The sequence below is a fragment of the Camarhynchus parvulus genome, chromosome 2 (assembly GCF_901933205.1).
Source record: "Camarhynchus parvulus chromosome 2, STF_HiC, whole genome shotgun sequence".
In the NCBI taxonomy this organism is placed as follows: domain Eukaryota; kingdom Metazoa; phylum Chordata; class Aves; order Passeriformes; family Thraupidae; genus Camarhynchus; species Camarhynchus parvulus.
The window spans coordinates 140,007,189-140,032,595 of record NC_044572.1 but is presented as its reverse complement, the minus strand read 5'-3'; the positions used below and the strand labels follow the sequence as shown (position 1 = coordinate 140,032,595).

At 37.9% G+C, this 25,407-nt stretch overlaps 1 protein-coding gene across 1 annotated transcript; it reads right to left on the bottom strand.

The window, feature by feature from the left end:
* Positions 1-25,407, bottom strand: FAM91A1 (family with sequence similarity 91 member A1). The gene is made up of 24 exons (XM_030971730.1): positions 25,213-25,407; positions 23,358-23,442; positions 22,518-22,669; positions 21,650-21,707; positions 20,028-20,095; positions 18,681-18,794; positions 17,556-17,646; positions 16,949-17,011; positions 15,743-15,849; positions 14,944-14,982; positions 14,726-14,838; positions 13,720-13,838; positions 13,189-13,301; positions 12,896-12,982; positions 12,259-12,391; positions 11,464-11,612; positions 10,915-11,049; positions 8,641-8,754; positions 7,677-7,749; positions 6,339-6,488; positions 5,765-5,872; positions 5,382-5,505; positions 4,345-4,414; positions 1-3,121 (listed from the first exon to the last, which is right to left on the bottom strand). Exons 1-24 carry the CDS (start codon positions 25,282-25,284, stop codon positions 2,945-2,947), a joined length of 2,514 nt encoding a protein of 837 aa, XP_030827590.1. The 5' UTR covers positions 25,285-25,407; the 3' UTR covers positions 1-2,944.

The following is a 25,407-nucleotide window of genomic DNA, read 5'->3' as shown; positions in this document are numbered from 1 at the left end:
TGCTGCATGAGAAGGATTCTGCACATGGTTTGACCTACACCACAGTTTATTTGTAAACATTTGTTACATGTGTCAATAATTTAATTGAACACAGACTTTGTACAATTCAATGGATAATATTAACAATGTCACACTAGAACAGCACAACTGTATTCAGTTACAGTTGTACTTAAAACTTCCAAAATACAAACCATTTGAAACACTGAACAAGAAAGTAAGGGAAAATCTGAGAACAATGAAGGAAAAAAGTGCAATAAATCATGATCAAAAACTGAAAACAAACATAACACACTTCTTAGCTGGCTCCTGAACATCTTCAGGGATATCCATCTAGCTTCAATACTACTTGGGTTGTGCCAGAGCACAAAGCCAAACTGTCTTCTTCAAGATAAAAATCTTACTGAAACAGAAACTTAAAACAGCTTTACAATGTGTAATGCATGTGATTTTTCTCCCCAGTCAATAAAACTACCTGAAGAAAAGAAATTTATTTAATTTGTCTTTATTAGCAATACAATATAAAATAGATTCTTTTGGTATTAAGATCTTTGAGACCTGTTGGGTTTTTACACCATATTTAAAACAAAAGTTACATAGTTTGAAGCCTCTTGACCATCCCAATCACTATTGCTGTAATAGAGTTTCAGGAATTTCAACAGACTTCTTTGGTTACAATTTATTCAGTAAACTTCAGATATGCAGATTTGAATATTTAAGCTCCTAAACTAATGTTGAAGCCCCTAAGTAAGAGTGGATTGAGTTCTAACAAACTGCAACACATCTGGAATTCTCACCATTAACGGTAAGATTTATGGGTATTAACCAACTCTGAGGAGCAGACTACTTTTACTGAGAAACTTTACTTTAGACAACCTAGTAACAAAGGATAATATCCTTCACTTAGCAACACTGAAGAATATGCAGTGAGAACAGTAAGTTTTCATCTATTTTCAAACTTTCATACAACTTGCACTATCATCACTTTACATACTAGTATGGATAGTGCATGGCGAAATTTAATACAATACAGCAAACTAACTCACCTACTGCAGCTCACAGCAGCACTTAAAGTAACATATACAGCCCTGGAAGTGTAAGCCATCACTACTGCTGAATTCCTCTACAGTGCCAGGTCTTGGCTTCATCTCCATGTAACAGTTCTCACAGTAAAGATTTTTTCAGCCATTTATAGCAGATTGACATCCAATTCCCCTTCAATTTAGTTTGGAGGAAATAAGGCAACTTAAAAACCGCTATAGAGAGTATGTATGTCCAGTACAAAAGGTCACAGTAGTGTAAATTATCAACTTTATATGGATGATGTAACTGTGATATATGCAGAATGCTAAGTTCAGCTGTTGCTGGTAAAATTCCAGAACAAAACTGATATAAGAAAGCAGCACTGAGCAAACTGAAGTACTACAGATTTCCAGTTTCTTAGAGCACAATTCCTCTGTTTACACTTCAGGAATGTACACAAAGCCAGTGAAAAAGAATGGGATCTTCACAGTTGTAAATTAAGTCACTGCATTATCCTATACATTTGTACATTTGTCCTCTTCAAGCTTTTGACATGCTTTTTTAATGCAGGACAGGATACAAACCCAAATGTTGCCATTTTTCACCTTGCTGCTGTTCAGCACCATCGGTGCCACAGATCCTTGACCCACTGTGTATTGCAGGATAGTAATGACAGGATGATTAAGTCTCATTTTTAGTTATGACTATTTAAAACAAGGCAGTTCTAGTAAAGAAGGGAGCTAGCAGAGAAGTGTTAACAAACTACGTTGCTTGTCCTCTTTGTGTGCTTGACGGAACAGACTTTTTTAAGCTGGCAAAAAGTTGTTAATACCTAATAAAAACAAAGTAAAGTCATGCTACATACAGTCATCCTCTACAAATAGAGCCAGAACATGATTTTAGATGAAAAAGCTTACTGTTAATTTTTTTCATGATCAACAGCTAATAGTTCAAGGAACACAGATTCACTGAATTTTCTGTCTTCACATCCTCTGCTGTTATCTTCCTTTGCTAACAACTGATGTGAAAAATCAAGAGCTCTGTTCTTTCAAACATTAATCAACAGGACAGAACTAGTTATCTACTTTAAACTCACTTTATGACAACAGGAATTTCCCACAGGAATCATCACCAGCTTCAAATTACAGCCAAAATCTCCCAGTGGGATCAAATTTCAGACACTCCTGGTTTCACACAAAGAGAAGGATGAATCCATTATCATTAACAACTCTGCAAACAGAGATAACCACCTCAGATCTTCCACACTTCCCTACCTCCACCTGACAGAGATGGAAGTGCACCACTCATCTTCAAAGTGGCCTTAGGTCATCAGCAGGACATTGAGTCTGCACTAACTCAGCCTCCTCCTTCCATTGTACTGATTTGTCAAGGCCCCACCATTAAGCTGAACTACAGAATTCAACAATCCTTAATGCCCCATATCATCATGATATCTTTATTTAATCAGTTGGTATCACTGAGCTCTCAGAGGAAGAGCCAAATCTCTTACCTTTATACAGAAAAATTTTCAGTAATACAGTACAAAACTAAACAGAATTTATGTCTGAGTAACGAACATAGAAAACTACTATTGCAATTTTGTGGTGACAGCATAGAAATTTACAATCATCAGAAAGCCTAGAAAGGGCATGTTTAGTTATAAAAGAAAGATTGTCTCAAGATAAAAATAGTGCTGACAGCTAAAAAGCTCTCTGTTGCAGCAAGATATGCAGTAATGAGTAACAAGTTCTAGACAGTTTAAGTACTTCCCCAGTACTGCAACACAACACATTTTGTAACACTATTTTTACACGGGTTATGCTGCAGCAGCAGCATACACTTAGTGGTTGGCACTAGGAATTAACCATAATAGAAGAAAGGCATTTAGTGATCAATGCACAAGAACCTCTATTTGACCTGTTCCCTAGGAGTGGTTGAAAAGAACTGAGGAAGGGGCCCATCCATTCCATTCAGACAATACACCTTCCTTGAACATGAGATTCTTGGCAGGAAGAGGAACACCCATGTCTGCAGAAATTGGCTGCAGAAGTGAACTTGAAGAACCAGCATCATGGAGCTGATCCAGTGTTGAGATACCTTCCTAAAAGCAAAACAAAGAAAACTGTGTCTTAAAAACAAAGAATATGACAGGTTAATCTAATCTGCAAATACACTTTGAGTTTCTGAAATGTGTTACTATAATCCAGTGAATACCAAATAATTATGGAAGTAAAAACAGAATAAACAAAATGAAGTAAGTATACAGATGCCTCAGCTGCATCTTTGCATGAAAGATTTGGTTTCCAAGAAACCTTCAGAGAAGCTTGAGACTTAAAACTGAAGACCTAGAAAAAATGAATGGAAGGCTCTAAAATCTTCAGGACATCTATCAGACTGCTGTTTATCCTGTAGCATGCTAAGATGGATACACATATTGGGAGGAAATTACTTGACCATATGCTGAGGGGTATCATTTCCCAGAAGTTTGGTTTTCTCATCTTAAAACTCGCAGCAGCACCTTTTTTTCCCCTTTCTATGCACATCATCTAGAAAGGGTATCTCAGAGATAACATCTAACACATTAGGACACGAGCCACTTGAGACTGACCGTTGGTTTCAGGGCTTCAAACCTACTGGGAATCGCTAACATTCTCATCAGGAAACAGTTTCAGGATGACACCATCCATAACACTACCTGGTTAAGTAACCTGCAAATTCATTATCTTACTGAAAACACAGTTTTAGAGAAAACAGACAGAGCACCTAAGCAGATTCCATGTTATACGTGACTTGCTTCCACGCAGAATTAGAGCAGGCTGCAGACCTGACATTCCTCTTTGCTTACTACAAGATTCCTATTTCCTACCTACACTCCTAAAAAATCCTTCTAGAGTCTGTAGTTTTACATATTTACACTCATTGAACACTAAGGTCTAGAGGATCCTGGGGCAAGTACAAAAGTAACTGGCATGAAATCCATGTTAATATATTTTACTTTTTTATATGGAAACATTGATTTGAGAGGCAGATAAATTTAGCATCTCCCTGGTTTGCAGTAAGTGTCTCCAACATATCCAAGCAGCCACCACATAACCAGCAGAGTAGGGTCTGTTACAACAGGAGGAGTGAAGGACAACTTTGCTGAGTAGGGAAGTATTTCCTTTGTCCTTCAAATAGTTCTTGAGTGCTTAATACAGTCACCATTTAAAGAAACGGCAAATAAAACAAACCGTGTATGTTTTCATACACCCAAGGAAGGCAAGTAAGAGGGCAGAAAGGATGATAGGTCACAGAACAATTAACATCTGGATTATTGCTCCTTACCTGGAATGAATGAACAAAATTAAGGACCTGAAGAGACAGCTTTCTACTGGAATGTAGAAGTTTTTGAAGGCTGTAAAAAACAAAAGAAAATAAGCTATGGTCAAGGTACACAATTTTTTACCAGTGAAGTACCCCTGTAATAACTTGCTCACAAATAACTCCAGCAGTATCTAACATCATGTGACAAAAGCTTTCATACATAAAGCTTGATAATACTGTAATAAAAGTAATAAATAGTAATAAAAGTAATAATAATAAATAGTAGTAATAATAAATAGTAGTAATAATAAAAGTAATATACTAGACTCATTCTTAACCAGGACAGTCTGGTAACATGACTTTTAAGAAGTTTACTAGTGATACACTGCTAAAAGCAGGTCAACTACTATAATAATAGCCTTAAGCCTTCTTTTCAAGCAGCCTTACTTTTGATTTCCAGAACTGTGCCTTAGGGGAAAAAAAAGCCACAAAAAAATCCACAAAAAGCCCCACCAACCCCCTCACAAAACAGACAAACCCCAAAATCCCATTGTTGAAAGAATAATCTTTCATAAAGAAAAGCTGCAGTAAAAAGCATTAGATAGATGGATCCTAAGCCATGACTAAGCCAACAGTAAAGAAAATTTCTATAAGAGCTAAATGCATTTTATATCACAGCATTACCAGCAAGCTCTCCTCCCCCATTCTAGAACAGTTAGGAGGAGGAAAAAAAGCCTGTGCTAGGCTAGGAAAGGAATATGAGTAGGATGGCACCCCAATTTACTCTTGTCCTGATCTGCTTACAGACAGTTTGCAACAAAGAATTAATTTTTGCTTTACAGAAACTATAAAAAAAAGCCTAATCTTAATCTTACCACAAGTGAAGATTAGTTGTACACATCTATGAGCCAAAAAACCTCCCTTACACATAAGAACTAGCTACTCTATAAACATAGCTCAGTTTTGGTTGTAGGTATCATTGAGTTGTAGGTATCTCTTTCTGCAGAAGCTCCAGACACACCATCTGTTAAACCTGCAACCAATAAATTATAGCTCACCTTTCTTTTCTACATAATCCATGAGTGGCAATTTTTCTGCAGACTTTCTGATTCAACTCAGAACTGAAAAGTGGAATGCCAAAGCATAATTCCAGGGGAACCCATTCCAGTTCAGTTGTGGGTACTACAGAAAGAACAAGAGATAACCAATGTGTAAGAAAAAGAAAGCAATAAAGCTCATTCTGGGGTCAAAAATCTTAGATTTGGATCCACTAGACAGCTCATGCTTTTTAAAGACAGCTCATTTAATGAACTGCTCAAATATTTAAGGGAATCTGAGGAGGAATTTCACATTGGACTTGTCCCAGAGAATAATCAAACAGTGAATTCACATCCTTAAAAACAAGGTAATATTTAGTACAAGCCATTTGTCATGTTTTTACCTTCAAGGCTTTGCTTGACTGCAGAATCCATTGAGGGTTCTTCTATTACCATCTCAAATGATTCCGTGCTCCCATTTACATCAGATCCTGATGCCAGTTCAGTCTCTCCTAAAGGCAAAGTAATAAACATAAACATGCACATGAATAGAAGTTTAGTTACCTTTACCCAAGGACTATAAAGCTATAAAACTGGAAGAAGGGATAGGGAGAAACATAGGGCTGAACTCATTTTGGACTGAAGAGTTATTTAGGGATCCTCAGCACTTATGAAAGTTTAAGCTCTGGCATATAAAAATGCCAACATTTATTTTCTATATTTAAAAGAGTATTTCTTCCCTTTATTGACTGTTATAGTTCAGTCATTTATCAATCTGTATTTGGTATTTCTGAGCCAGTCTTAAAGAAGAATTAGGAAGTAAGCCTACTACCAATAGATTTACACTCAAAATTAGTTCCTATCTGTGTTGGATAGTATTTTGTAGAGTTACAAATCAAAGAATTTAATCCTTTGCTCAAGTGACTGTATGTGAAATTAAGGGGACACAGATAAAAAAGACAATTACTGGTAACCAACCTCTTCCATCAGAAGCATCACTCAGTTTTCTGTTAGCATGTTGACTTGAAGGATTCAACATTGTGACATAGCCACAAAAATGCTGCAAGTCCACTTTGTTTCTCAGTATTTTTAAAGCTGTATGAATGCCCATGTTCACACGAGAGAAGTCTAAGGAGGAAACAAATCATATTCCACTGTACTTCAAAAGAGGCCTCCCCATAACCATGTGGTTCCTCTCTAGGCCAGGGTAAGTTTTTTATTTGGATTTTTCCTGCTTGTAATGCTCCATCTTAGTGATCACATTGTTAGATATGGGATAACACCAAGCACGAAGTGGTATTTTATAGTACAGTAAGAAAGCCAAGGAGAAAGAAAAATACAAACAAAAGATGATCTCTCTCCTACACATACACATTCAGACAGCAGAAATGGCAAGGTTCAGCTAGGAATCAGGTGTCCAGCTCTTTCAGTGCCAGAGTCTTTTATGGCAGATGCAATGCAAGATGCATGCCTCACATAGCTGAAATTCTGAAGAATTAGAATACAGCATTAAGAGCTTAACAAGAAATTTCAACACCAAATTGTTCATGTCAAAACTTGAGAGATTCTAACTTCAGGGTTTCTTCCAACTTCATACTAGATGAAAAACCAGACATTTCAGAGAATCCAAATATAATAGTAACAAATTTTGAACCTAGTAAAAACTAAATTAGGAAGTTAGTTTTATTTCTACTTGGCCCAGCCTTTTCTAAGTGGTAGCCTAAATAATTTTAGATTTTGTACCTGGAAATTCATACTGTTATGATTGCTCTCACTTGGAGATGTTATAGCCTCAACTATCAAGCTTCTCTCCTTTTCACCAAGGAGTAATGAGAACTTATTAATTCCTGCCTTTCAAAATCAGTTGAGCTAGGTAGACTTTGAAGGAACAGATTTTGCTAGCAAAGCTTTTCCTGAGGGAAAAACCTCCATAGTAGGTTTCTGGTGATAATAATCTAGGTAAGTTTGTTCAGTTTTGGCCTCACCTGTCTTACAGTTGAGAAATGTTCAATATAATATATGGAAGAATTACTTATGCAGTTAATAAATACACTAGTTCTTTACATTCTTTACATCTGTGTTAGGAGATAAGAGAAGCCAGAAAACACATTTTAATTAGGTCAGAGAAGATAGAAAGGGAAAAGTCGTATGTCTAAGTTCAGAACAGACTTGTCAATCATTTAAAACTTTCCATTTTCTCATATGACTCATAAGATCAACAAAATTGTTTGAAAAGGATTATTGCAACCTTATTGCACAAGGTGATGTGCAACAGATGTCTAATGTAATGCAGAAATTACACAGATGATCCATTACCTCCCTGTTGCTCAGCTTCATCAAAAGGGAAAGGTATGTGCATTGTTTCTCCCATTCCATGCATGCCATGACCCTGAACATCAAGAAATGAAATTAGGAACAGAAAAAATACTCATCAGCTTAGCTTTGTCCTAATTGTGCTCCCTTTTAAGGAGTAGCACCCAAGCTGATGAAACAAATAGAGGTATTTACACATTAAACATCTTGCTCAGCTGAAATAACTGGAGTATCCCACCTTTGCCCTGAAAATGCATGTGGTAAACACAGTGAGGTTAAGTTTCATTGAAGAGGAATAATTTTTCTCTCCAACTACTGGCTATAAAAATATTTTCTAAAGGCTGAGCACTTCTGGAGCAAAAGGGACTTCCCACTCCTGCATGCAGAACATTTTTCAGCAGTCACAGGCTGCTTACAAGCTGGCCTTTGAGAAACGTGTAATTTTATGTTTATTACAATATTAAACATCTATTTATTTAAATGATGAATTCTGAGAGTTCAGCTGAACCAAAGAAATTGATGAGGAAACAATTTTAATTCTTCCAAATAGAAAAACCCAATTCTGCTTGTGATAAACAGCATGTTTTGTTCATACTTTAAGAGCCAAATACCAAGCAGTCTGAAAAGCTGTATTTGTTAAATAACAGCTCATAATACCAGTCACTGCTGTCTAAAACCCTTGTGGACCCTTCACTTTCATACCAGTTTACTATCTCCCCTATTTTAGCTACCAAAACTCATTATGCTTGCGCCCATAATACAATAACACATGCATAGTGTGAATTCAGTTCAAAACCTGTGTCTTAACCATCACTGAATCACAGCAGCACTGCCTACAAAAGTTAAATGTATTTTTCAGCTCTTGGCAAAAGTGTAGCTCTTCTACATTGGCAATATCCTCTATCACAGAACAGGTTAACTCAAAAAATTAAGCAGGTTTTCATCATTTATATAGAGCACTCTGTACCTGAATTAGAACAGCAGAATGAGTTAAAGCATCATTCAACATTGTGAGCACATTTGAAGTAGGAACTACTCCTGGGTCGTGACCCCAGGACGTTATTAGTAAACGATCATAACCCTGGAAGAGAGAAATTAAGAGTGTGTGTAGTAGTAATGAATTATCCAAACACATAAAGTGAAGTATTAGAGCTAGGCATTAGCATATCATTACAACAAGGGGCTTATTATAGGTAATTACAGCTCTACAGTGCTATACTTATAACCAAGGATCACTCAGTGTTTGTATTCTTGTAACCTTTGAGATCTTGAGGTTTGCCAACCTCAAAGTTAAAATGCTATTTTTGACGGGAAGTATCTGTCACCAAATCCTGAAATGGTATGTGGCCATTGCAGCACCCTTCTAGCAAATAGGAGATTAATATAATCCCACATAAATTTAAAAGCAAAATATAAGCTGGATAAACCAACACTATCAGCAAAGAACAAAGATAAATCAATCCCCAAAATGTCTATCAAGGACAGGGTGGGGAACAGGAAGACAAAACCACAAATAACTTCCTAGTTTCTCAGTTTTCAAGATTGAATTCCACTGCAACTCCGTAAGACTTCTAGAAATATCTTGACAATTCCCTAAGAAAATGATGTTACAGAACAGCAGCAGGAGAGAAGCACTCATATTCCCATAGAGGAAAAGAAAAATATCCAGTCTGGGAGAACATTTAGTTCAAGAAAATCTGTCCTGTCAGCGCACTGAAATTCATGCAGTATTTTGAAGTCTTCCAAGGCTACCACACTGAATGCTTCTTTACTAATGAAAGTAAAGAATCCATACATGCACAATCCATACATGTACAATTGGTTTAAACTAAAGACAAACCAATGGCCTTACAAAATGCTTTCTGCTCTAGAAGACTTGATTCACTTAATCCTATGAGATCTTACAGTAAATCTTAGAAATACAGGTAATCTACAAAACTTTTGAAATCATAAAGGGAAGGGACACATGAAAGGTTTGAGGGGAATCTACAAATCCTAGTGCTAGAGAGGACTGCTGATATAGGTACACCAAAGAATGCACTCCCTCTCTGAATATCTCCAAACCTTTCTAAAACATTTAGTTCCTCATGTATCTACACGATGAAAAAAGCGAGATGAAAACTTTGGAGGCCTCTGTGCAATTATAAAATTAAACAATACTATTTTACAAATTCCATTGTGAGCAGCAAGACCCAAACACTGCTAAATGCCCACAGCATTCCAAAGCAAAGTCAATAGATGCAAAGATTTTTTGGTTCAGGAAAGCTCAGAAGCTGTCATGGCCACTTCCACCTACATTTGTCTAGAGAATACCCAGCAGTGCTCCTTGGTGCTACATTTGTCTTTACTAGTATCTCAGAGACAGAATGGGAGAAGGTAGCATCTGAGATCTTTCAGGCAGAAGCTGATCACCTGTGCTGTTTTGTAGGACTCCTTGCCAAAGCACTGTATGGATGATAAAAAGTTAGGTGGATTCCAGGATGCAATGAATTGAGGAAATCAACTCATCAGTGCGACTGGAATTGTTGGCTCTGCAGTCACTGTGTACAGAGAATCACATGCAGCCAGGGAGTTCAAGACCAGAACATGCAGGAGAGTGGAAAGATCTTACAAGAAGTATTACATAATGTGCTGCTTCTTCCTGCTTCCAGACTCTGCTACAAGTCAGGCTATGGGGCTAGGAAGACCTTTTTTCCAACCTAATGCAACCTTTATTAAAGTATTATGTCATTTAAATTGTAGGAATAATTACAGCAAATAACTCCAAAGCCTCCAGCATAGATTTGGACAAATTGGAAGTGGTCATGTTAACCATCTTCTAAACCAGGCAGAATTGTATGTAGAAGAGATGTTTCTTGCACAATGCTAGGAAAAAAGCACAATACACTAGCTCTCCATCTTTTCACACAGCTCTTCTACATTTTTCTAACACTGTCTGTGGATGGGCTAACAAATCTCAATTACTAAGACTGCAGTGTCACATTTTACACTTAACTTGAAAGGAGTGGCATTAAATATACTGGAGTCACATTCTGACAAAGGGAGATACAGAGAGTAGCATTCCTTTATCAGAACTTCAAAATAAAACAAATCAAGATGCTGCACAAAACTTGCTTCTAGAAAAGGAACATCATCTACAATGCATTGTACCTCTGACTTCACCTGTTTTCTCTAAAAAGCATACAGGATGTCTTTGAAACACTCGGAGAAGGAAGGGAGAATAAATCCATACACAAACTACCTGAAAAACATCGGGGAGTTTTCGAAGACGTGTTCCTTTAGAGAGCAACAGGGAGGGTGGTCCTTGTCCAGTTATATGGTATATATACAGCTTGAACCAAACTGAACTGACTTCTGGTATTGCAGGCCCAATATGCTGAAGAGAGATTATTCAAAAAATTATAAATAACTTCAGATTGCAACCATCACTCATACAGATTTAATTTAAGAAGATACAATTTAAGAAAAATATAAATCCAGTTTTTGAGATCTGAAATACAAATGAATTACTCTCCACTAACTATATTCTAGGTACTTGGTCCAGTGACACAAGAGTCTTCACAGAAAGCTAACAGCAATGTATTTTCTGTGAATCTGAATTCAAGAACAAAATATCTGTCACTGACTCTAACTTGAACAGAAAAACTGTTAATAAGTTAAATAGAGTTAATTTACTAAATATTCACATTTTTCCTCAACTTACCATTTTTCAATTAGATTAATTACAGTGATACTCTACATGTTAATAATTTTGTCACTTTAAAAGGGGACATCTGACAGTTTTCTTTACCTGGGGTGTACAGCTGCTAATAGGTCGAATTTCATTGGTGAGTGGTGCCATGGAAACCAGCAGAGTGTAATTTTTGTTGAGAACTCTGCTGCAGGTAGCTGGATCCAAACCAAGCAAACTCTCACATCGTAACAGGTCCAAGGGGAACCCTATGCTCAAAACACAAGATTCTTAGATTATAATTTAAAATGGAACATACAAACACAAACTATGACTTCAGATTTTCCATTCTCTGCTAAGCCATTAATATTTTCCACAATGAAGTTTTAAACAATTGGGCTAATTTTAATAAATCTGTACAAAATTTTAGCAATTCTAGGTATACAGGGCTGTCTGACACTGAACTAGTTCCTCATCAACTAACTGAACACAGGAAATAAACACGGAGATACTGAGAAAATTATCTAAGTTTTAAAAGAAAAATCTAAAAAACTGTCCCCATTAGAAGAATACATTCTTTTTCATAGTTTGAAAAATGTTTCTTTGACAGAACAGCTGACTCTTCTATATGCATTTCAGAAGCATGTGATTTGAAACAATCTCTCTCAAGTTCAGCCTGCCTTGCCTTTATTATGCTTTAATCTGTTGCTCTGGGTCTTCAGTGCAAGCCTTGGCAACCAAAATCTGTCATTCAACAAGCAAACCCAGTAACACAGGCTCAAAGGATGATGAAAATATTTCAAAATATTTTTAAACAAGTAGGATACTGACTGCTACAAGAGCAACAAGGGCAGAAAGCTGAGTCCATGGCAGGTAAGTGAACCAATTTAGGATTTGCAGATGTGCTGACAGTACCATTGTTTGGTTGATCAGGCTGTACAGCCTGCGCGCCCAGGTCTTTATTGTGCCGCAGGAACAGGATTGTGTTCCTCAGAGTTAGGGCATGGTCAAAGTATCGCTGTGCTTCCCCCTCCCCTGTGCTCTGAACCTAAACAAGAAACAAAACAAACAGGAACAGGATTGTGCTCCTCAGTGTAAGGGCATGGTCAAAGTATCGCTGCTTTCCCCTCCCCTGTGCTTTGAACCTGAACAAGAAACAAAACAAATAAAACTGGCAGGTTGTTCACATAAGGATCAACAACACTGAAGGAAAGATGAACAAATTAGCATTCTAAAGCTTTGTAACTGAGTAATAACCCTGCAGGTTTTATGCAAAGGTGATCTACAACAAGTATTAAATGAAAAGTAGGTCTTGGCCATGCTAGTGGAATGGTCAAAAAGTACACAAAGACAGATCAGAACCATGACTCACTCTTTAGGTAAAGGACAGAAGTGTCCAGTCATCCTGACTGGTATGAAATGATCCAGCAATTAATAGCACTTCTACATGATTCTACAGTTGTCCTTCTAGAATTATCTTTAGAAGGTGAAGTTGGCCCCTTTAACACTTCAAGTGCTGAAAAAGCATTTTGTCAAACATGTAACAGTTTACCTTTTCCAGCTCCACCAAGAAGCTGTCAAGACTCTCATCTGATAGTTTCCCAACTTCAAACATAGTGACTGCATGACTTTTCAAGTTCTGAAACAACAAAACAAAACTGTCTTCTTTCAGAACAGAATGAGCAAGTAGAAGTAGTACTAAGCAAAATTACCACTTAACAAATAATACAGAAGATTTTTTTAGTATTTATTTTTTTAAATAAAGCAGTATTATATTGATGTCAAAGTAATTTAAAGCTTTACATATTTATTCTTGGCATAATATATCAAACCATTTGGACATACTGGTGAGAGATTTCCCATCATTAAAAAGGCAGTGAGAGTAGAATCAAACAGGAAGGCAATGCGCTTCGTATGTCCACTGGACAGGTTCAGGCTGCTCACACTGGCTGTTTCAGCTAATAGAAAACAAAAAGGAAATAGATTATCACATTTGGTTTTTTTTTTAAATAGTACCATTAAGTTTAATCAAATCTAATAAGAAAAAAAAGGAAAAAGTTAGTTATCACTATACAAAGTAAACCAAAATTCCCTTATTACTACTAAACTACTGATTAGCTTAATTCAGAAGTTGGTATCTTTGTGTCAAGTTTATATCCACAATACAGATCAGTCTCATCTTCAGAAAGAAGTTATTTAGCTGAAGAATCTTAAACCAAGAAGTAGACACCACCTCCCCCACTGAGCAGTCCATGTGACAAAAGGATCTACACAATCTGTGTTTCACTTGTTTCTAGACCTCTTTACAGCCTACACCACTCTATAAATATAAAAATAATTGATCCTAATGTATTAAAATTTACTCTTAGTGCTAACCTGGATCATCTTGACTGTTGGTATCTGTATCTGTGGCTGATGACCCAGCTTCCTGTATAGGACTTCTGTTTTCCCCACTGTCCCATGAAAGCAGCATCTTTTGAGGATCCAAAGTACTCCTAGTAATGTGAATTAAAATCCACATCTATCGGTCACTGCAGCACCAGAGAAGTATCTCTGCCCTCCAGTGCTAGTAGTCCATGCACAGGCATACCCAACACGTGCCTTTCAATGTCCAAGCCCTAAATCAGTGAAGTTTAGTATCCCTCAGGGTCCTGTTTCAGCAGAAAGGCTTATTGGGGAGCTGGAAATATCAGACTGTGAAAAGATCTTTAAAATCAAACCACCATCGTTGAAGAATTCAATGGAAAAAAATCTAATCCACTCTGTTCTCTCAGTCTGAAAAAGCATTAAAAACAGGCATAGCAGTAGTTTTAAATGGCTTAGCAGATATTGAACTAAAAGCACCTAACAATTCTTAATGAATACAACTTGGCATTCCAACCTGGAGAACTCTGTTGACTGGTACTAACAGCATTTGCCTGGGAAGTGATATAGATGCACACTTAGGTGAGAGTGTCACTGACAGAACTGCAATGGGTCCTGACAGCAAACAAGCAAACTCTATGCACATATTCACTGCTAGCAGTGCCAAGAGCCACAGCCTCTGTAATAGCACACTGACAGTTGTTATTTCTGGTCCCAGGAGTCTAAAACAAATGTACATTCATCTGCTGGTATGTGAGCAACTAGGTACCTAAAGGTCAAAAAGCCAGCACTAAGTAACAGCACCAAATAGAGCACTCTGAACTTACAGGCTGAATTACAATTCCTCACCCTCAGATTAACATGAGGATCATCTATTCTTGTCATTATCCACATTAGAAAGCCAAGTGAGATTTGTTATTCCAGACGTCTTAGAAAGCAACCAATAGCTTTAAAAACAGATGTTCTAAGTTTTCCCTTCAATGAAAAGATAAGCCTAAGAAAGAGTAAAGACACTTACTTCAGTCTGTTTACAGAAGGAACATTCTTCCATGATGGATGAAGATTATCCAGGTTTATTACTTGGCCTTTTTTATGAGCAAAGCCTAACCGACAGTACATGGACACAGCATTCTGCAGAACACACACACAGAGAATAAGGAACTGCTCTAGGAAACCAAGGCTCCAAGACAGTGAACTTTCTGTATCCAGTTAAACAAATGCATTGTACATACATACCTTTACTAAAGATAAGTCAATCTCTAACACGTTTGCCAGCTTAAAAAAAAAAAAAAGACAAGAAGACCAGTCAGCAATACACTATTAACAGGGCAGGAAATCACTATTTGTGAGATTTGGCATCTTTTTATTGGTCTTACTTCTAAACCCAGTCTATACTGGTAGAAACAATTTTGTCTGCATCAAAGATTATAAAAAAAGAACATGAAGCCTCATAACTGTCCCACTTGAAAGCATGTAGCCTCATATTTCTTCTATCTTCCACTTTGTAATTTCTAGGCTAACCTTGTATATATCATTTTAGGTTAGTCATGTATGTTAGAAGACAAGCAACGAGGAAAACAAATCCTGGATATATTTAATGGGTATTTTTCAGATATGTATTCAGCAAGTTTTGAGAAGACCTTATGAAAACATATTTCTCATACTCAAACTATGCTTATGCAAAAGCTACATTCCTATTTTAAGCCAACACCCTGTGTGCTTTCACTGCCAAAGAAAAAATTACTTGAACTTTTCTCACATTAGCAAAACAGACTTTGTTCCAGTTCTAACTTACATAAAAGCCTACTTTAGTCAACTCTGTATAAATTCATTCCAGCTAATCCAATTGTTTCACTGAACTGAAGGTACCCCTTCAAGGCTGAAGCACTATAGAAGCTACAGGCTGCATCTTAAGCCTGGCAGTATGTGTAAACAAAATCACTGTATATCAATCAGCTTTAAGTACTTCTAGCAGTGTACTTGGGGCAATTTTCAAGTGTTCCTATCTCCCAGACACAGGTCAAGTTTCACTTACCTCTGCCACATTAGTATGTTCATCTATTGAAACAAATATCTTGTACAGTAGTGTTTCAAAGTAATCACCTTGCACTCTGTTCATCACAAAACCTTCGAGTGGTGGCACTGAAATAAGATTTACTTTCAAAATTACAATCTGGTAACTCAGTTTATTGAACTGAAACTGTACTAAAACAGAAAAATTAGTTTACACTTTAGTTTTCATGGCATTTGCAATTTTGAGAACTTCTCAGGCACAAAGAATAAAAATCTGAAGACAGTATATAAGGTATTTCAAATTCCCCCACTCCTTAAGAAAGTAATGCTTGTCAACATGTTTTCTTACAGAAACTAAAGCCATGCTACCTTCCATCATAGCCTTGCATTTTCCAGCTCATCAACTACAGAAAATCTCCAGTGTACAGCCCATAAAATGATTTTATAATGTGGATGGAGATTAAATCACAACTGTGACCGGAGTAGGACAAAAAGTAGGTGTGGGTGTTCTTCTGAAAAAACCCACACCACCCACACACTCCAGAACTGAGACTTCCAGAGCAATTATCTAAGGAGTAAGTCTCTTGTATTTAGAGGACTTTCAGTTAAATGATCTCTATACAGCAATGCCAGGTATTTTTGCACGACCAAGCTCCAAACAACTTATGCCTTTGCAGATTATAGTGAATTCAGAAACCCCTGAGACCTCTCACAGCATAACAAGCTGCTCAAAGGGCAGCCCACATGCTGTTCTAGTCTAAGCTCCTACACAGTCCCCAGGCACAGTCTGTGACTAATTGAGGTGACAATACCCATGAATAATAGAACTGGTATCTCTTAAAATCTTACATCTGTCTGGAAAGAAGTCAAAAACCCATGTATGTTTGGTAAGGTAACTACCATTCTCTATGCTATCCTTCCTTTTCATTACAAACTTTTAGGAGGGTACTTATTAGTTCATGCCATGACTCCCATAAAAGAATCTCATCTTACCTAAACACGCATTCAATACAACCTAAGAATTCAAGTTGAAATAAATGCTATATACAATAAAAACAATGTTTTAATAGGATTAAAAACATTTAGTCAGTGAAGAGTTTCATAGCTCAAATGTTTTGTTTGGGCACAAACATGTATACAGACAAGCAGTTTTCAAGACAGAGAATTACAGCACAATTGAAAGGAAACTGAGAAAACATAGGTATAATAACATGAAGTATCTACTTACCTGCAATACAGCTGTCATCAGATATTGGCACATCAAGGTAAATAAATCCTTTGTTATACAAACCTTTTTAAATAAAAGGACAACATTTTGGAAAAAAAGCATTTTTCAAAATACTGAAGATATAAAGCAGACTTCCCCACCAGCAAATTCTGATTTTAAAGTAATTTTTCCTAATGGCCTTCCCAGTAGAATATTTCTTTGCAATGCACAGATCAATAAACCACACCTAATACCAACCAGGTGTCACCCTAAGCCAGAGTTCCTCACTTGCAGCCTGATGCAGCACACTTGGAACTCTGCAAGTACTTCCAGGACAGCACAGCAAAATGACCAGATTAAAGGCCATTCCATTTAAAAAACATAAGCAAATCTCTGCCTAAATGTTAACTTAGTTTTCACTATCATCACTGTATTGTGAAGAAGTGGGGTTTTTATCTTCAATTGGCTTTGCCAGCTGAGGATGCTGGCTTTGTCTGGCTACTCAGGCTAGAAGTCACACACTTGGTAGCAAGGATACAACTTAAAACACATCAATTCTCCTATTTTCCAGACACTACTAGAATTTACTAAGCAAGATCTAAAATCAGAAATGTTGATTAAAACTTACTGTGAACAACATTGAAGTCTAAGGAACCAGCAAGTTGAGGACCTGAATCAATTATCTTATCAATAGCAGACTTCTCTGATGTAGTACAAATCTAGGTTAAAAAACATCATATTAGTTTCTTGTACGAATGAGTCTATGCAACTTAATGCCACTCAAAATACTCCCAAACACTTAAGGCTCAAATCAGTCACAAGTAATGTAAGAGTACAGGGAGTAACCCACGTTCCTAGCCAAAATATTTACACTGAAGAATTTACTGCAGTTCCTGTTCGAAGTCTCTACATTTTTTAGCTTGTTCCCACACAAAATTATGTATGCTCTAGGAAAGGAAATTAATTGCACAAGAATTTGGCAAGTGAACTCCACAGTATAAAAGATTTGTTCTTTAAAACTTCCAAACAGTGTTCAGCCACACAATTGGAATCATTCCAGAAAGAGGCCCATTACAATATCAAAGTAACTGGCTTCAAATTAACTACCCTGGGCTGCTGGGATGTCCAAATATGAGCAGCCTAAGATATTTCAAAAAAGAGATTCCATCAATGCTTTAAATATGTTCTAATCTAAATAAAAAACTTCTAGAGAAGAGAATAAATCCAGATCAAATGACTGTAAAAGAACCACCTGTGAGAAAGCAGAATGAGGATGAAACAGTAACTCATCTCACAAGCTTTTTACGTGCAAACAATGAAAAACTAAGCAGACACAAAGAAAAGAAACAAGGCAATATGTATCAAATCCACGGCCATTCTGATACTAATTACAGTGAAGCTGAAGATTCAGTCAAAGCTGACCTGTCAGGGCTTCAGTATGAAATCTAAGAAAACATACTTTGTTGCTTGTTCCCTACAAATCATATCATCATGCACATAAGTTACCATAGACTGGTGGATACAAAATCACCTCTACACTGTACATAGTGCAGAAAGTACAAAGGGGAGAGAGGGCAGAACATGTGAAAGGAAACATAACAATTTCCATTAGTTACAATCTCAAAGATACTCATAAGAGAGTTGCTGCAAATTTGTAACACAACCTTTGTGTATTTCACATGAAAGCAAGCACCTGCTTCCAGGGACTATCAGTATTCACCTAGATTTAGAGATGCAATTCATACTACACTACCTTGATGTCATCCTCAGTGATGTACCCAGCCTGCACGACCCACCACGCTTCTATAGCGATCTCCACAGGCTTCACAGGCAACAGATCATGGGCAGTTTTCCTTCTGAAAAATTTCTGCAGTGGTACAGTCCATTTGAGAGAGTAATAAAGAGCACTTCACATGCACAGACATTCATTTACCTTTATAAAAACTGATCTGTATAAACATCCATTTTTAAGTACAATATATTTACAGACTAGAGACACACATGCTATTAGCACTGTCACTTAGCAGAAGTTTCCCTCTTCTCTCAGATCACATGGAAATATAAAGGAAAAAAAATATTTCCATCTGATATTGTTAAATCTTCCCATCAGCTAATCCATATTTTAGGTGTTGCTACTTAAAATCCACATTATTCCATCATAGTAGGATCACATCCAAATTTAAACTATGCATGACATTTCTAATTTGAACAGGTAAGAGAGCACAAGTATAGAAACAGAGTATTTTTAAGAAATTCCATGATTTAAAAACACAATTTAGGAACATATCTAATTTACTGTAAGGAACAAAGTACAACATTCTCAATAAGAACAGAGCTAAAAAAATACAGTGAATATCAATCCATGAAAGAAAAAACTGGAGGACAGTGTTTATTTATAGAGCTAAATAGCTTCTCTTTCATTGCACAGTCATTATTTTTGGTTCACTATCAGCTGCATATTTTGGTAAGCTCACTTTCAGTTAAAGGACTATGGAGCTACTTAGCTCCATAGTGCAAGAGCACTTCTGACTGCCCTGAAGAAAGGAAGGAACTGTTGCAAACCAAGGCTCTACTTCTATCAACCACCAGAGTGCTTTCCACGTGGGCTGTTCACATCCAAGGATGTCTGTGCACTCATTATATTGCCTTAGAGAAAAACACACTGCCATTGCCTTAGAGAAAAACAGAAAAATTCACACCTAGATGGATCACTGTTCCAGAATAAACTGTGATCTCAATGGCACACACAGAAACATGGACTAATTCTTTCAGAATCAGTAGCATTGTTCCCTGCTTATAGTGGCCAGGAGACATTAGTTATCTGGTACCATAAAGTACAGCTCCAAAACTATAAGATTAACAAAAATTTGAAAGTAGTAATTAATACCTTTTCCTTTACTTTAATTTTAAACCAAAAAGCTCTTTATTAACTTGAAGAAACATAATAAAATTAACAATACACTACATCACATTCAATTAGCCACACTATTAAACTGACCAGGGCAACAAACTTATTCCATTCTTAATTTCCTATGAAATAATATGGGGTAGAGGGACAGAAGGGTAAAAGAAAGGGAGGGAAAATTAAAGACAAACTTACTTTTGAAGACCTGCATTGGTTCATTAGATCAATATACTGGTTTCTTCCTATGCCAAGAAGTCTTAGACCTGAAAAATAAGTAAGGTTTTATGTATCTTAAGACAGGATCAGCTGAAGATATATTAAACATTATTCAAAGAATTAGACCTTCTTCTTAAATAACCTTTTTATTTACTCTTATCCAAAGTAAAAGGACAGTTATAGGAGCTAAATTCATTCCCCAGTCCATCCTCATTCTTTCACTATGTACAGGTTAAGGGAAAAAAAAAATACCCTATCACTCAAATCACAGGGTAGCAGGTATATAACCCAACTCCCTTCCTCCTTCACTCCCATCAACAACTTCAGATTAATAGTGATAGTTTTTCTTTCCTTTAACAAAACCCATGCCGTGCACTGGATTAGAACTCTAAGAATGAGAGACACAAAAGGCCACTTAATCTTCTAAGGAATATGATTAAGATATAGTTGAATTAAACTGAATCAAAATTTAATTCCATAATCTCTAGCCTTCAACCACTAAGGAACGACGAACAGATAGCAAAAAACTATTCATTAGTTTTAAGCCATATTCTGTCTCAGAATTAACTGTAACTCCAACTTCTAGTTCAACACTAGCATTTATGAAAAAATGTAATTAAGGAAATTTAAGTCAATTACACTGCAGTCACTAATCTGAAGCTGTGCTAAGATAACAGAATTGCTGGGGGGCAGCAGAAATCAAAAAAAAAAACAGGAAAACCTTCTCTTTCTTCAAACTCCTGACTAACTCTAGATTTCCAACAAGCAAAATGGTGGTGAGGAAAGTTCTTCATCTGTTTCCTTGCTATGAACATTACACAAAGGTTAACTAATAATTAACTGAGAATATCCTTCTAAAACTAAAACCAACTGTTTCCAAAAGCTGCAGGCTACTCCTCACCTGACTACACACTATCCTTAAAAAAAACCTTGATGAATGCATACCAAAGGCAAGGAATTATGTGTTAACTATAGAAAACATTTCAGTGGCAGGTTAATAACACGCCTGTGCCATCAGTCTAAATTTTGCTCTGTAAGACTTCTGAGTAGGCTATTGATCTTATTCTGTTCTCTTCCACCAGATTCAAGGTTTTTGCTTTCCTAAGCTACTCATCCCATACCCAGCTGTAATAGACAAAATATCTGGCACATCCAGAGTGTCATAAAACACCAGATCCCCTTGCCTCTCTTTTCTGGTTTCTCAATCCACACTGATGCCAATTCAGCAGTGTCAGCAGCCTCTCAGTGTCCTCCTAAAGCCTTCAGCCCAACACATGCCAAGAAAAGCACACTAGGAAAGGACCAGCAGCTCAGGTTGCTGATATACATCAACAGGAAATGCAGGCAAGTAGGAATGGACAAGCAAGGACACAAGCAAGGTTTTGTACCATGCCTATCTGCTCTCAAACCAGCCCAATTCCAGTCCTGTCTGTACTGACAGACCTCTATATGAAGCGCACACACTTAATATCACTATCTAAATGTTTTTACACCTTCATTCACATGCTCATATTTAAGCAAACAAATGCCTCCAAATCCATCTTCAGAAGCTCCTTATTTCTCACTCACTGAAAGCAGTAATTCATCTGGGTAATACTTACAGTCAGCAGCAGTGAAGTTGGGCAGAGAATCATAGCTTTTTTCACTGTTCATTATATCCTTAAAAAGAAATAAAACATCTAAGTTGCAAGAAGAAAGTCATAGTTTCAGAGAAGCAGGTCCAAAATCTGCCTGTTGCTTTTACTTTAAGAATGAAATAAAATTAAAGCAGATCTATTAAAGTCAGTTACCTTATCAAACTTAACAATTACTTGATTAATCATTATACAGTAAGTTGAATACATAAAATGTGAGACCTCTGTTTAATGTAAGCTTTGCAAAGAAAAATGTTGGTTTGAAAGACTAACAAACAAAATCCTGTATCTCTCGCCACAAAAACAAACCAGCACACAGAATTGCCAGCAGTAATAACAGAATAAACAAACAGCTAATCCATTATGTCTGCAATCATTATATGCAAAATAAAATAAAAGCAGTTCAAATATCCAACAATAGTAAAAGGTTGCCAGAGTGCTGACAGAAAACAGAACCATCCTTGTTCTCATAAAAAGAGATCTGCTTCAGGCGCCTCAAAAAGTTTCCAATACAGTTGAAATGAGGTATTTCTTCTACAGTTTTAAGTGAAGACTCACAAATCTCAAACATAAAAAGAGAAAGTCTGGTCTCAGAATGAGTCCTACCCCAGCCCCATATAACAAAAGTCCAGCTCTTGAAAGGCTAATGAGGCAGAAGGGAAAACACTGCAGGTAAAAGCAGTTCTCAAACTTTCCTTACTGTTTCTTTACTTCTTGGCAGGCCTACACAAAACCAAAGAAAAACTACCTGACACTGCCTCATATGCATTACTGGGCCATTACCAACGCCTTCAGATGGAGAATAACACCCTCCCCACCACAGTTCTGCACTCACCTCCATTATCCCTGTGTAATAGGAAAATGGTGTTACCCTCAGACCTTTCACCATGATGTCAGACAAATGATACGGGTACAACATGAGATGATCTCGGCTGTATTTTAACAGATCTTCATAATATTTACGTTCATCTTTCTTGACATGCTTAACTACAAAGGGAGAAAAAGCTACAATGTTCTATGATGTTCAACTTTTTAAAGAAGTGTTACAACAAAGGGTTAAAAACAGCATAATGGCAATTGACAGAAAACAACAAGCAAAATAAAGTAGTGGTGCAAGGAATTCAGCATCCAAGGATTTCTACACATGATACAAGTAGCCTCAGAGACTTTAAGGAGCAGATTTATCTAAAAGGTCACCAGGAAGTGGCCTATTGAGATAGAATTCATGCAGCTTGTAGAAAATTATCTTTTAATTACTGAAATTGTTATGTGCTTTGGGAAGAAAAATGGATTTAGTCCATGTGAACTAAACTGAAAGTCTGCGAACAAGTCACAGGCAAAAGCTCCTGTGAGTCAAGATAACTGTCTGCATCTAACCTAGTGACAGGCTTAACTAGCCAAACCCTCTCTTAATTTCTAGGAAAATGGCAGCAGAACTACAGTAGGAATTCAGTTTCACCTGCCAACTCAGTAACCTTCAAGACTGCCTTGCTAGAGAAGTTGTCAAATGGACTCAAAATTCAGGATTTTTCATCCTTTTATTATTTAGAAGCATTTATTTTCAAGGAAGGAAGGACCTTTGAACTGGATTTGCTCTGGCAGTTTTACAGCAGAGACAAGCTTCCACACAGAAGAGTGGGGCAGGACTCAGAAGTTACTTGGCTTCTTTACTCACCTAAGTTATTCCGGTAGCGCAGCTGGTTGCGGATGCTGTAGAGCACAACTTGCCTCTCATATTCCCTCTGGGAGTTCCCAAGACCCTTGAAAACATAAAGGCCTTTTAACTGACTTGCACAACCCCCACCTTGCAGTTAAACCACTGCAAAGTGTCTTACGAGGAAACATATGCAGGCAGTTGCCATTGCTCAGGGAGCCCCCCAGTTCAACACAACGGTATCTTTAGTCTCTCTATGTTCAAAAACACCTCTAAATAGGTCTTTACACAAGATGCATATTTAAGCAATCATTTTTAGATTATTTTTTCCTAGTACCACTCTGATAAAAAGGGATCATCTGATTTCAAATCAGACATGATGCATCAAACATTTACCAAGCATTCAGTGTCATTCAGCCTTGAGAAATTACCCAGCATTAGTGTAGTACAAACAAGCATAGTGAATGATGTGAAGCTTTATTTACTGCACCTAAGAAACTTTTAACACCAAAAAAAAAGAAAAAAAGAAAAAAGGAGAACCAGCTCAAGTTGCAGCTTTGCGGAAGTTAAACTATCAAGTGATCCTGGGTCACAAGATTAAGGAACAAGCACAGCACATTACTTGACTATCATGAAAGAAGATAAAAAGAGAACTTTGGTTCATGCTTCAGATGCCTTATTTCAAGAACTATCCCCTCAATATTCCCCATATTACTCTTCTACTCTGCATCTGCAACAAGAGATCTGGGTTGTTTGGTTTTTCTCTTGCCTCTCCTGATTCCTTCATTGATGCTTATATAAAAAGAGATCCTTTGACAAAAAGGATCTCTTTACTGAACATGTGGGATAAACAAGAAAGGTGCACACAAACTGCAGAATCAGGAATTAGAAAAGCAACACCTGATATCAGAGACAGGGTCTGGAACTGATTAAATGTCCAAAGAGGGAACCAAGTGTTTGCTCAAAGGACAAAAATATTAAGGACTATACTAATAATAAAGCAGACAAAATGGTATTCCAGAAGGTACATTAAAGTAAATAATGCAATAAATACTGGCATATTTTCTATCCTGAATCACAAAGCCAACAACATGGCACTCAGCTGGACAGGTAAAGAAAAATAACCATTTATTCTCCTCTTACTGCTCCTGGAATCTCAAACTCAAGAAATTGCATTACTCGTGGCCTGCAGCAATTACTCATCCTCTCCACCCTTCCTCTGTGCAAGAGCAGGAATTGTTTAACAGCATCTGCTTTACAGCAGTGTAAGACTTTGGAACAAGAACCTCCTCTCAACTCGATACAATACCTCCTCTTTGCTATCAGAGGCCCATTAAATCCAGGCAATCAAAATTTCATGAGGTTTTCTTTTCCATGAGCCACTTGCAGCAAACAATTCTCTGCTGAAACACGGGGCTGCACAAAGCTCCGAGGGCGCCTGTCGCGGTCCGGCTGCCCCGCTCGGGGGTGGCATAAGGGACGCCCGACCCGGCTGTTTGACACCTGCACAAGCCGAGCGAGGACCTCACATCTCCCTCTGGCCACCGAGACCGCGCGACACCCCGATGTACCCCTCTCTTCACTGAGGCCACACACACACACACACACACACACACACACACACACACACACACGTACACTCCCCGCCACTCACACACAGCACACACCGTTGCCTCATCGCCTTCTCCCCACAGACACCTCGCACACACCCAGAGCTCCCTTTCCCCACAGAGGGGCTGTGAACACCCCAAAGCCCCCTGTCCCCTCAGAGCGCCCCGCACCCCCCGCGGGCCCGCCCGCCTTGCGCCGGGGTAGGCAGGGCCGAGTGCCCCGTGTCCCCCCGCCGCTCCCCGGGCCGGCAGCCGGGCACCCGCACCTGCCTGACGCTGGCGGGCAGCCGGGCCCAGGGGTAGTTGTGGCGGATGTGGAACTCCACGTCGATGTTCATGGCGAGCAGGCCCGGCCGCGGGCCCCGCCGCCGGGAGGCGCTCCGGCCCGGGAAGGAGCCGCTCCAGCCCCGGGAAAGAGCCGCTGCGGCCGGGGCCGCCCTGCGCTGCCCTGCCCTGCCCTC